This window comes from Panthera pardus, unplaced genomic scaffold (genome assembly GCF_024362965.1).
Source record: "Panthera pardus isolate Hobbes unplaced genomic scaffold, ASM2436296v1 HiC_scaffold_8, whole genome shotgun sequence".
NCBI lineage: Eukaryota > Metazoa > Chordata > Mammalia > Carnivora > Felidae > Panthera > Panthera pardus.
In genome coordinates, this window is record NW_026527013.1 from 24,851,782 (window position 1) to 24,865,535 (window position 13,754).

Consider the following 13,754-nt stretch of genomic DNA (forward strand, 5'->3'; position numbering starts at 1 on the left):
TGTCCAAATGTTGATGGATATTTGAATTGTTACCCCTTTTTGGCTATTGTGGAATAATGCTGCAATGAACATTGGTGTACAGACAATCTCTTTGAGGCTCTACTCTCAGTTCTTTTGGGTAGATACCCATATGTGGAATTGCTGCATTGTATGATAATTTTATATTTAATTTTTTGTTAGGTTTTACCAATTTTAATTTGGTAACTTTATGTTTAACTATATTGTTTGCCATAGTTGTTCTACCATTGCACATTTCCATCAGCAGTGCACAAGGATTCTAATTTCTCCACATCCTCACCGACGTTTTTGTAATAACTGACCTAATAGGTGTGAAGTGGTAGCTCATTGTAATTTTGGTTTACATTTCCTTAATGATTAGTGATGTTGAACATTTTTTTCATATGCTTATTGGCCATCTGTGTATCTTCTTTGGAGGGATGTCAAGTTTTGTGCCCATTTTTGAATTGGGTTTTTGTTGTCGTTGAGTTGTAGGCATTCTTTATTCTGGGTATTAATACCTGATCCGATGTATAATTTGCAGATATTTTGTACCATTCTTTATGTTGCCTTTTCACTTTCTTGAGAGAGCCTTTTGATGCACAAAAGTTTTTAATTTTGATTAACTCCATTTTATCTGTTTTTTTTCCTTTGTTGCCTGTGCTTTTTGTCCCCTATCCAAGAAACCATTGCCAAATCTGATACAGAACTTTTCCCCTATGTTTTCTTCTAAGATTTTTGTAGTTTCAGTTCTTATGTTTAGGTCTTTGATTTACTTGGAGTTAATTTTTGTATATAGTGTAAGATAAGGGTCCAATTTTATTCTTTCACATATTTTGCATTGGTATCCAGTTTTCTCAGCACCATTTATTTGAAAAGATTGTCCTTGATGGTCAATCATGATGACTCAGTGATGGTCAAAAATCATGTGACTGTATATGTGAGAGTTTAATTCTGGGCACTCCATTCCATTGTTCTGTATGTCTCTTTACATCACTGTCTCACTCTTTTAATTGTCCAATCTTTGTAGTAGGTTTTGAAAGCATGAAGTATGAATTCTCCAGTTTTGTTCGTTTTTAAGATTGTTGTAGCTCTTCAGGCTTTCTTGAGATACCATAGGAATCTTAGGGTAGATTTTTCTATTTCTGCAAAATGCATCAAGTTTTTCATAGAGGTTGTGTTGAATCTGTAGATCACTTTAGGTAATTTTGACAATATTAAGTTTTCTGATTCATGAACACAGAGTATCTTTCCATTTATTTGTGCCTTCTTTAATTTCCTTCAGCAGTGTTTTACAGTTTTCAGTGTACACATCTTTTGCCTTCTTATTCCTAGGTATTTTATTTTTGGTGCTATTATACATGGAATTGTTTTCTGTCTTTTCTTTCTTTCTTTCTTTCTTTCTTTCAAGTTTCTTTGCTTATTTTGAGAGAGAGAGACAACATGTGGGAGGGGCAGAGAGAGAGAGAATCCCAGGCAGCCTCTGCATCATCAGCACAGAGCCGAGCCCGTGCTTGTAAGAACAGCAAGTTGGTCCTAAGTAACATATATCAGGTGCCTTGTCCAACAGTTGGGAAATATTTTTCTCAGGCACACATGGATATTTACAAAAAGTGATTTGTGTTAGGCCATGAAGAAAGGCTCAGATAAAATTTAAATAGCTATTTTGCAGTGATCTCTGACTACAAGTAACTTAGAAGTTTTAGAGATTTAAAAAAAGGTGGTTTTTTTTTTTTTTAAACATTTATTCATTTTTGAGAGACAGAGAGCAAGCATGAGTAGGGAAAGGGCAGGGAGAGGGAGACACAAAATTCGAAGCAGGCTCCAGGCTCCGAGCTGTCAGCAGCAGAGCCCGACCCGAGGCTCAAACTCACTAACTGCAAGATCATGACCTGAGCCAAAGTCAGACACTCAACCGACTGAGCCACCCAGGCTCCCGTGCAAAAAGAGATTTTTAAGTACTACATACGTATTTGGAAATTAAAAATCACACCACTGAATAACTTGAGTAAAAAAAATCATAGTGGAAATCACAAATACTTGGAACAGAATTACAGTGTATACGCACACATCAGAAACACATCATAAATTCAAGAGAAAGTGTATTAGAAAAGAAAATCTTTAAATGCTAGGTGTCTAAAGAAGTTAGAAAAAGAACAACAGAATAAATTTTTTTTTTATGTGTATTTTTGAGAGAGAGGGTGTGCATGTGCACATATGCACAAGTGGGGGAGGGGCAAAGGGAGAGGGAGACACAGAATCTGAAGCAGGCTCCAGTCTCCAGGCTGTCAGCACAGAGCCCAATGCGGGGCTCGAACTCACGAACTGTGAGATCATGACCTGAACTGAGGTTGGACACTTACCCAACTGAGCCACCTAGGCGCCCTAAGAACAACAGAATAAATTAGAAGAAATCATGAAAATAAGGATACCAGTCCTAACCTAAAGCTGAAAGTTGCCTGTTTGGAAAGAAGTAATAAATCTCTAGGAAAGATGATCAAGAAGATAAAAATTATGAGTGGCATAATTACAGAGAGTAATCAGTAGTGAATATCTTATGCCAACAATTCTGAAAACCTTGGTGAAATGGAGAAATTACTATAAAAATTATAACTTAAAGGAACTGACTTGAAACAGAAAGCTTGAATAATCCTGTTACTGTCAATGGTAGATCTAGTTAGAAAGATTTTCCCACAAGAGATGCAAAATACCCAAGTGGTTTTACTAACAGTTTCTACCAAACTCTATTCACATGATCAGGCAGTAAAAATATGGAATAGCTCCCAATTCATTCTATAAGACAGTGTAAACTTGGTATTAAAGCCAGAAAAATACAAAACAAAAAAGGAAAATAAAGTTTATTTTGTTCAGGAATATATACCCAAAAATTCTAAAGAAAATATTCCCAATTAAAATTTAGTAATATACAGAAAGGCGATAATATATCATGACTAAGGCAGATTTTTGCTAGGTAGTTAAGGAAATATTTTAAAATCCACAATAGGGAAGAGAGAGAGGGAGGGAAGCAAACCATAAGAGACTCTTTAAAGATAGAGAACAAACTGAGGGTTGATGGAGGGGCAGGGGGGAATGGGCTAAACGGGTGATGGGCATTAAGGAGGGCACTTGTTATGGTGAGTACTGGGTGTTACATGTAAGTGATAAATCACTAGTTTTTACCCCTGAAACCAATATTATGCTATATTTTAACTAAAGTCTAAATAAAAATTTGGAGAAAAAAAAATCCATTTTCTTATAGACTCCAAAATACAATAAAATCCAGAAGTATATTATACCATTTTAATAACAGAAGAAAACATTTCAATAGGTGCAGAAAAAGCACTTGATAACATTTAACCCCAGTTAAGGAATTTCCAATTGAGTATTTAAAAAAACAAATCAAAACACTACCACATGTTGGAAAAACTGGATAGCTACATGCAAAAGAATGAAAGTGGACCACTTTCTTACACCATACACAAAAATAAACTCAAAATGGATTAAGGACCCAAACTTGAGACCTGAAACCGTAAAAATCCTAGAAAGGAGCGCAGGCAGTAATTTCTGTGACATCGGCCATAGCAACATTTTTTTTTTTTTTTTTAGATTTCATCTCAGGCAAGAGAAATAAAAGCAAAAACAAACTATTGGGACTTCCTCAAAGTAAAAAGCTTCTGTATAGTAAAGGAGATAATCAACCAAACTAAAAGACAACCTACTGAGTGGGAGAGGATATTTGCAAATGACAAAACTGATAAAGGTTTAGTGTCCAAAATAGATAAAGCACTTATGCAAGTTCAACACCAAAAAAACCCAAATAATGCAATTCAAAAATGAGCAGAAGACATGAATAGACATTTCTCCAAAGAAGACATACAGATTGCCAAAAGACATATGAAAAGATACTCAGCATCGCTTATCATCAGGGAAATGCAAATCAAAAACAGAAACGAGCATTGGTGAAGATGGGGAGAAAAAGGAACTCTCACGCACTGTTGGTGGGAATGCAAACTGGTGCCGCCACTGTGGAAAACAGTATGCTCCAAAAATTAAAGGTAGAACTACTATATGATCCAGAAATCGCATTACAGGGTATTTACCCAAAGAATATGAAAACACTAATTTGAAAGGATATATGCATTCCAGTGTTCCATTGCAACATTATTACAATAGCTGAATTATGGAAGCAGGCCCAAGTATCCACTGATAGATGAATGGATAAAGAAGATGTGTTATATATGTACAGTGGAATGTTACTCAGCCATAAAAAGAATGTAATCTTGCCATTTGCAACAACATGGATGGAGCTAGAGAGTATAATGCTAAGTGAAATAAATCAGAGAATGACAAATACCATATGATTTTACCCAAATGTGAATATAAGAAACCAACAAAGAAAAAAAAGACAAACTGAAAAATAGACTCTTAATTATAGAGAACAAACTAGTGGTTACCAGAGGGGGGATGGGTGAAATAGGTGGAGGGGATTAAGAGTATACTTGATGAGCACTGAGTAATGTGTAGAATTGTTGAATCACTATATTGTACATCTGAAACTAGTAGAACATTGTATGTTAACTATACTGGAGTTAAAAAACAAAACCCTAAAGCTAACATCCTAAGTGAGAAATTTTAGAAGTATTCCATAAAGAGATAAGATGTTCAAATTATTATTTGTTATTGATTGGTCCTAGCCAGTATAGCAAGACAAGGGGACAAAATTAAGTCATAAGAACTGGAAAAGAAAAAATAAAATTGTAATGATTTTTCATTTATATAGAAATAAAACCTAAAACATCTATGGACAAAAAGCGAGGATTAATAATTTGAAAGGCCATAAAATTTTAACAAATTTCATAGGTTCAGATTACACAGAATATGTTACCTGATCACAGTGGAATTAAGCTAGCTATCAGTAACAAATAGTAAAAAGAAAATTTCCAAATGTTTAATATTTAGGCAATATAGTTCTGTATGAATGAAAAACAAAGTATATGAACTCTGAAAATGAAAATATTGCTTATAAAAACATGGGTTTTCTGTGCTTAGAGGTAAGTTTATAGACTTAAATGCATTTCTCGAAAAAGGAAGACTGGAAGACAAAACATTAATGATCTAAGTAATTCATTCAAGAAGTTAGAGAAAGAACAGCAAAAATTATACCCAAAACAAGTAGAAGGAGGGAAATAAGATCAGAGTGGATATTAGTAAAATTGGAAATAAATATACAGAATTAAGAGATCAACAGTAGTCCTTTATAAAGGTGTTTAAATTGATAAACCCCTTGTGAAGACTGGCAAGAGTGAAAAAGGGGATACCACTAAAGGGTCTATGGACATTAAAAAGGTAAGAATGGGAGCACCTGGTAGCTCAGTTGGTTGAGCATCTGATTTCAGCTTAGGTCATGGTCTCACAGATTGTGAGTTTGACCCCTACATTGGGCTCCCTGCTGCCAGCATGGAGCTTGCTTCAGATCCTCTGTCCCCCTCTCCCTCTACCCCTCCTAAGCTTGTGCTCACTCTTTCTCAAAAATAAGCTTAAAAAAAAGGTAAGAGAATACATGAACTTTTGTCAGTACGTTAGAGAATTTATGAAAATGGACAAAATATTAGAAAAAACAAATTACTAAAATTGACACATGAAATGGAAAATCTTGGTGAACCTATTTATTAAAGAGCTGGAATCCATCATTAAAAATCTCACAAAATAAACCCAAGGCCCAGACATTTTTATTGGTGAATTCTTCCACATAATTAAAGTAGAAGAGAAAGCTTTTCAAGGTTTATGAGAGTGGAATAAACAAAACCTGATACTCAAAGCTGACAAGACAAATATTTTGATATGAAAACTTGACAGTACAAGAAAGAGAAGAATTTTAAATGGCACATCATGATGAGTTGGGTTTATTCAAGGAACACAGGCTGGGTTTAACATTCAGAAGTCAATGATACTCCCTTGTATTTTGAGGAATGACAGGTAGATTTAATCAAAGGGTTAAGATATAAAAATATGCTGACATCAAGGACACAACACTGGTGGCCCAAATGTCCACCAACTGATGAATGGATAAAGAAGGTGTGGTATATATTTATACATACACACACAATGGAATGCTACTTGGTGATGAAAAGTAATGGAACCTTGCTGTTTGCAACAATGTGGGTAGAACTGGAGGGTATTATGATAAGCGAAATAAGTCAATCAGAGAAAGATATCCTATGATTTCACTCATGAGCAATTTGAGAAACTCAACAGATGAGCATAGGGGAAGGGAAGGAAAAATAAGATAAAAACAAAGAGGGAGGCAAACCATAAGAGACTCTTAAATACAGAGAACAAAACTGAGGGTTGCTGGGGCGGGGCGGGAGGGTGGCAGTGGGTTAAATGGGTGATGGGCATTAAGGACGGTACTTTTGGGATGAGCACTGGGTGTCATATGTAAGAGATGAATCACTGGGCTCTACTGAAGCCAAGACTATATGTTAACTAACTTGAAAATAAATTTAAAAAGTTCTCTTTGGGGGCACCTGGGTGGCTTAGTTGGTTAAGTGTCTGACTTTGGCTCAGGTCACGATCTCAGGGTTTGTGGGTTTGCGCTTTCTCTCTCTCTCTCTCTCTCTCTCTCTCTCAAACTTTAAAAAGTACTCTGCGAATATTACTGTTAGATTATAAAATACATGGAGAAAATATTTGCAAATTACCTGATAAAGGGCTGTATCTAGACTATATCTTTTAAAACCCCGAAAATTTAGTAATTTTTAAAATTTCTTTAAGTTTATTTTGAGAGAGAGTGTGAGCAGGGGAGGGGCAGAGAGAGAATCCCAAGCAGGTTCTGTGCCATTAGCATAGAGCCTGACATGGGACTCAAACCCGTGAACTGTGAGATCATGACCTGAGCTGAAATTAAGAGTTGGATGATCAACCGACTGAGCCACCCAGGTGCCCCAAGAGAAAATAATAATTTTAAGTGTTTCCTAGTAAGTTAGAGAAGTAAAACGAATTATTCAAGAGGTAAGGAAGTTATAAGACATCCTTGAGTAGGAAGTGGAAGACTGAATTAAAAACTGATTTTTTAAAAATTATTTTTTAATTTACATCCAAATTAGCATATAGTACAACAGTGATTTCAGGAGTAGATTCCTTAATGCCCCTTACCCATTTAGCCCATCCCTCCTCCCCCAGCCCATCCAGCAACCCTCTCTTTGTTCTCTATATTTAAGAGAAATGAACTCATTAAGTTTTCCATAGGGTTGTAAAGACACGTATACAAAACATTTTGTGAGTGGTTTTAGGAATTTTCAAGGGTAATTTTGACTTGTACCTAAAGTGAATAATTTGTAACTCGACTGAAATTTGAAACCACGTCTAGTTAAATCAGACTTAAACAGATGACAGAGTCTAAAATGATTGAGTGCCATGTTGAGAAAGTCTTGTAAGGAGGTAAAAAGGGACATTTGCTTCTTTTCCATTTTGATCTTCAAAATCATATTTCTAGAAATAGAATTGTTGAATTACTTGAAGATAATGCTTCTTTTGAAGTGACTCTTTTAGGCTTAAGGAAATGTGACGGTTTTTATCTCTTTAAAACATGTAAGAATACATGAGATACTAAAATTTTTTCTTGTTGTATAAATATTTCCTTCCTTTAACTAAAGCAGTTTGTCAATTGCCATTGTTTCTGTTAAAAACAAAGGTAGAAAGTAGCATTATGAGATATATTGTGACTGTAGTAGTCTATCAACCTGTTTTTTTTAATTATGTCCTGCAGTTATTTCGTGTAACAGTACGTTTGTTACTTAGCTGGTGCATTTCAGGACAGTTTGAGTAGTATATATTATTTTCTTTTTGTTAGAGTATCCTAAATTTTCATAGATTAAGAAGCAACAACAAATTTTTATGCTACTATTTTAATTTTTGTTTTTTTCTTAGAATTCAAGGACTTAACCTAGACACAATATGTTTATCTTATTGAAACGTCATCTACTGTGATAAGGCTGTAGCAGTATAAATGGAAAAGAGGGATCTCTAGAGAGACATTGTGATTCAATAGAGAAAGCCTCTGGTACTCATATCTTTCTGGCTCTTGGTCCAGAGGCAGTATTTCCTGTGTTCTGAAGCCAGATGTAAAACAGTATTTTACACCTAACTTAAATGATCAGTAATTCCTTTCAAAGTCTAAATGAGACTATTAGGAAAAACTTTTAAAAATCTTATAATTATTTTAGAAAAAGAATTTTTTATTATAAAATTACTTTTTTTACATTTAGTTACCTTACTGTGTTCTCTACTTCTGTATGTTACAAGTATGATTCTAGAAATTGGAATAGATCTATTTAATTGTATAACTCAAATTTTTTTCTTTAAAATTATTGCTCCTCTTAGAGATCAGTGCCTTTCTGCTTAAATCTATATAAATTCTTGGCAAGATTTATAAATATAAAGTGGTTACAAAAAGAGAAGCGAACTTCAGCTAGTATCGATGACTCTTGTTTAGGAAGCAGTACCACTGGAGCACTCTTTCAATGCTGTGAAACAAGAACAGCAGAGAAAATGGATCGAAGATTTGAACAAACAAACAGATGATCGGCAAAGAAAAACAGAGGAAAAAATTACATCTTCAAAGGTAAGGTGGCAAATATATGTGGATATAAAGGTGAAAAAAATAATTTCAAAGTCTTTAATCATAAACCTAAAAATATCCTGAAACTATTTGACAAGACTACACTATACAAATTCTTACACAGTTGTTCTTCTGAAACTTTTATCGAACACATTTAGTAAGTGTGATTTTGCATAGCTTCTTAAAACTAACTTCTTAGGAATTTCCTAATTCTTTGAATTTCTCATGTTCTTGAAGCTAGTTACCGAAATGTATATGGAATCAATAAAGAATGTAGTTTCATTAATTTTATTCTTATTCTGTTCTGTGGTAACTTTTAAAAATCGTGTTTGAGGGGCGCCTAGGTGGCTCAGTCGGTTAAGGATCCGACTCTTGATTTCGGCTCAGGTCAAACCATGATCTCATGGTTTGTGGGTTTGAGCCCTGCATCGTGCTGTGCACTGACTGTGGAACCAGCTTGGGATTCTCTCTCTCCCTCTCTCTGCACTCCCCCTCCCCTACAGAATAAACAAATAAACATTAAAAATTTTTTTTTTTTAATTGTGTTTGTTGTATAGGACTTTATACATGTGAACAATTGGAAAAATTCTTAGTAATTCTTATCGTGATTAGGGTGAGGAACATGACAGATGGACAATGCATTTTGGTTCATTAAGGAACTATCCTGCTTCTCAGTCTCAACTCTCCTTTCGGTCAACATACAACCAACCAGAGTACTTCTGTGTCTCTCCGGAGACTCAGGAACTGGCTGATATCAACAGTGTTTATACACCTATGAGTGGAAGCCACGTTGAACCTTCAGAGGAGGAACATATAGCAAAACCCCTTAGAGATACAACTATGGCAAACAGTCAGAAAACGAAGTAAGTTTATTCTTCAGTATTGATTGATGTTTAAGAAAGTCTGTGCTTTATTAAAAGAGCTGTTGTTATATTTATAATATGTCTTAATTGATTTTAGGTTTGGTATTTTTGTTTAAAGTATAAATGAATAGTGGATATATCTGAAACAAAAGTGATTTAGCACCTTGTTAAACCCACCTTTTGGGGGTTTTGAATAGCTAAAGTGTCTGTCTTGCCAGTTTTCTCCGTTCTATGACTGCTCTCTTGGACCCAGCTCAGATTGAAGAACGTGACAGGCGACGACAAAAACAGTTAGAACATCAGGTATTGCACTGTAAAATATTGTTCTTTGCCTTAATAAATAATAGTCATAGCCAGTGGATGCCTAAATAAATGGCAGTTAAAATTTCAGTGTAAATGTGTAGCACAGGCCCTGTCCAATCCTGTGATAAATCTAATTCTTACTTCAACTGGCATTATATTAAAATTACATTCATGCTAAGAACTAGACAGTATCATGTAGTACAGCCAGCCACCTGCCTGCCAGAAGAGGTCTTTAATATGTAAGTTGCACATATGAAATGGCACTAAGTCTTAAGTTAGTATTGGTTATTTTTTTTCATTGGTTTAGTTCTCCTGAATTCTGTTCAGGATAAGAATTAGTTCTTTGTAAGGGAATTATATAGGGCATTGAAGTAGAATTCTGATTGAGAAATCTAGCAGACAACGTAAGAAAGGAGACTAAGATTTAATTTCTCTTCTAATTTTAGTCTAACACTAAAGGGACTTAAAATTCTGAATAATTCTTTAAAATCACTGATACATGAAGAATTCAGTTTAATTAAAAATGTTACTCTTGGGGCGTGTGGATGGCTCAGTCGATTGAGCGTCTGACTTTGGCTCAGGTTATGATGTCAGGGTTTGTGAGTTTGAGTCCTGCGTCGGGCTCTGTGCTGACAGCTCAGAGCCTGGAGCCTGCTTCAGATTCTGTGTCTCCCTCGCTGTCTGCCCCTCCCCCACTTGTGCTCTTTCTCTCTCTCTCAAAAATAAGTATTACAAACTTTTTTTAATAATGTTACTCTTAGTTTAGTGAACAGACATTTATAGAGTATCTGTTGCTTACCAGGCATTATGCTAAGCACTAAGCACTCAGCTGTTTCTGGATTAGTTCTTCTAACAGCCCTCCTGGGGTTAAAGAAAAAGCATATGTAGAACTTGACAGATGAGGTGGGAGAAATAGATTGGGAATTTGACAATTTAACTTTACTTATATATGTAATGCTGTATTGTGTATCATCTGATACTGATAAGCTTATTTTAGGAATATAAACAAATGCTAAAAATGGATTTTTTTAATTTGTAACAGTAATTTGTGTCATTTATGATTTATGACCAGAAAGCTATCACTGCTCAGGTAGAGGAGAAACGCAGGAAGAAACAGCTGGAAGAACAGCAAAGAAAGAAGGAAGAACAAGAAGAGGAGTGTCGCTTAGCACGGGAGCGAGAAGAAATGCAGAAGCAGTATGAAGAAGACATACTTAAGCAAAAACAAAAGGAAGTAAGTATTTATATATTAAAAAAATTTTTTTATTGAAATACAGTTGACACACAATGGTAGTTTCAGCTATACAAAATAGTGATTCAGCAGTCCTGTATGTTATGTGTGTTCACAAGTGTAGCTACCATCTGTCATCATACACACTATTAGGGTACCATTGACTATATTCCCTATGTTGTAGCTTTCATCCCCATGACTTATTCGTTACATAACTGGAAGCCTGTACCTTCCACTCCTCTTCACCCGTTTACTGACTCCATCCTACTACCAGTTTGTGGGGCTGTTTTTGTGTTTGTGTGGGGTTTTTTGTTTTGCTTTTCATTTAATATTTTTTAGATTCCACATGTAAGTGACTTCATATGGTATTTGTCTTTCCCATCTGACTTATTTTGCTTAGCATGATACCCTCTAGGTCCATGCATGTTAGTGCAAATGTCAAGATCTCATTCTTTCTTATGGTCGAATAAAATATAGAATATGTATACACCACATCTTCTTTATCCATTCATCTACCTATGGATACTTCGGTTGCTTCCATATTTTAGCTGTTGTAAATAATGCTGCAATAAACATAGGAGTGCATATCTCTCTTGTTTCCTCAGGCAGATACTCAGTAGTGGAATTATTGGATTGTATGGTAGTGCTATTTTTAGTTTTTTGAGGAAAGTTCATACTGTTGCGCAATGGCTGTACCGATTTCCATTCTCACCAACAGTGTATGAAAGTTCCCTTTTCTCTACATCCTCACCAACATTGTTATTTCTTGTCTTTTTGATATTAACCAGTCTGACCAATGTGAGATGGTATAATTATGGTTTTGATTTGCATTTCCCTGTTGTTGAGCATCTTTTCCTGTGTTTGTTGGTCATCTGTGTCTTTGGAAAAACCTCTATTTGAATCTTCTGCCCTTTTTTTAAAAAATCAAGTTATTTGAGGTTTAGGTTGTTGTTGTATAACTTCTTTATGTATTTTGGATATTAACTCTTTTTCACATACATTGTTTATAGATAACCTTCGCATTCAGTAAGTTGCCTTTTGTGGATGGTCAGAAGTATTTTATTTTGATGTAATCCCAACAGTTTATTTTTACTTTTGTTTCTGTAGCTTGAGGAGACATATCTAGAAAATTGTTGCTAAGGCCAGTGTCCAAAAGGTTACTACCTATGTTTCTTTAAGGAGTTTTATGGTTTTAGGTCTCACAATTTAGATCTGTAATCCATTTTGAGTTTATTTTTGTGTATGGTGAAGGAAGTGGTCCAGTTTCATTCTTGTGCTTGTAACTGTCCAGTTTTCCCAGCACTATTTGTTGAAGTGACTTCTTTTTCCCATTGCATATTCTTGCCTCTGTTGTAGATTAGTTGACCATATTAAGCATGGTTTTATTCCTGGGCACTCTATCCTCTTTGATCTCTGTCTGTTTTGTGCCATTACTATCCTATTTTGATTACTAAAGCTTTGTAGTATATATACTTCAAATCTGAGATTGTGATACCTTTAGTTTTGTTCTTCTTTCTCAAATTACATTGGCTATTTGGGATCCTTTGTGGTTCCATACAAGTTTTAGGATTATTTGTTCTAGTTCTGGGAAAAATACTATTGGTGTTTTGATAGGGACTGCATTGAATCTGTAGATTGCTTTGGATAGAATGGACTTCTAGCAGTGTTAATTCTTCCAGTCCATGAACATGGTAAAATTTACATTATAAATAATATTTTAGAGTAAAAAATGGATTTTTTTAAGCTTATTTATTTTGAGAAAGAAAGCATGTTTGAGTGGGGGAGGGGCAGAAAGAAGGGGAGAGAGCAGCCCAAACAGGCTCCATAATCAGCGCAGAGCCTGATGTAGGGCTTGATCTCACAATGGTAAGATCATGACCTGAACCAAAATCAGGAGTCCGATGCTTAACTAACTGAGCCACCCAGGTGCCCCAGTAAGAGTCTTTTCAAAAAGAGTAGCTCTCTGGTTAGCTAGGAAAACATCTCTGTTAAGTGGCACAGACAGCATAGGTATGGTTGTGTCAAGTACCATGTCATACAGTGACATTTGATTGCCAAGGATTTGGGAGGTTTAGAGAAGAGCCTTAGAGCCTTTTCTCTGGAGCTGGGAGATGGGTCTAAGAGCCTGCATTTTCTTGATTTTTCCCATTTGCAGCCTTCACTCCACACTTAGCTGATGAAACAGCATATGGTCGGGGTTCTAATTTGATTATGTTGAATAGGCTGAGCTAACTACTCCTATGAAATAACTGTATACATGAAAAAAATCTAAGTATCGCGTGCTTGAATTGCAAGAAATGGCCATAAACCTTATAGGTTTTTTTTTGTTTTTATTTTAAAAAAGTTTTTTAATGTTTATTTAGTATTGAGAGAGAGAGAGAGAGAGAGGGACAGCACAAGCAGAGGAGGGCAGAGAGAGAGAGAGGGAGACAGAATCCAAAGCAGGCTCTAGGGTCCGAGCTGACAGCACAGAGCCTGCCTGATGTGGAGCTCAAACTCACAAACTGTGAGATCATGACCTGAGCCAGAGTCGCTTAACCGACTAAGCCCCCCAGGCGCCCCGTATAAACCTTGTGTTCTACATCTTAATCTATTTTTACTCTTAATGGAATTCTGATGGAATTGACCATTGGTTTTAGAAGCTTTCAAAACTTTATTATAAATTTGAGTGGGTAAAAGTGTTCTTAAATTTGTGATCTAATACAGATAAAAAGATACTAAATACAGAGAAAAGATACTA

General features: G+C 35.4%; 1 protein-coding gene across 9 annotated transcripts in view; it reads left to right on the plus strand.

Moving 5' to 3' along the window:
- CCDC66 (coiled-coil domain containing 66) overlaps positions 1–13,754 on the plus strand; it is a 51,107-nt gene that overhangs the window by 19,652 nt on the left and 17,701 nt on the right. For 8 of the 9 annotated variants that reach the window (XM_019470012.2, XM_019470018.2, XM_019470013.2 and 5 more), the window contains 4 exons: positions 8,492–8,620; positions 9,230–9,480; positions 9,699–9,783; positions 10,856–11,017. In XM_019470012.2, coding sequence (XP_019325557.2) covers positions 8,492–8,620; positions 9,230–9,480; positions 9,699–9,783; positions 10,856–11,017 — 627 coding nt within the window. The remainder of the gene's footprint in view (positions 1–8,491; positions 8,621–9,229; positions 9,481–9,698; positions 9,784–10,855; positions 11,018–13,754) is intronic. The other variant, XM_019470014.2, reaches the window with a different exon arrangement.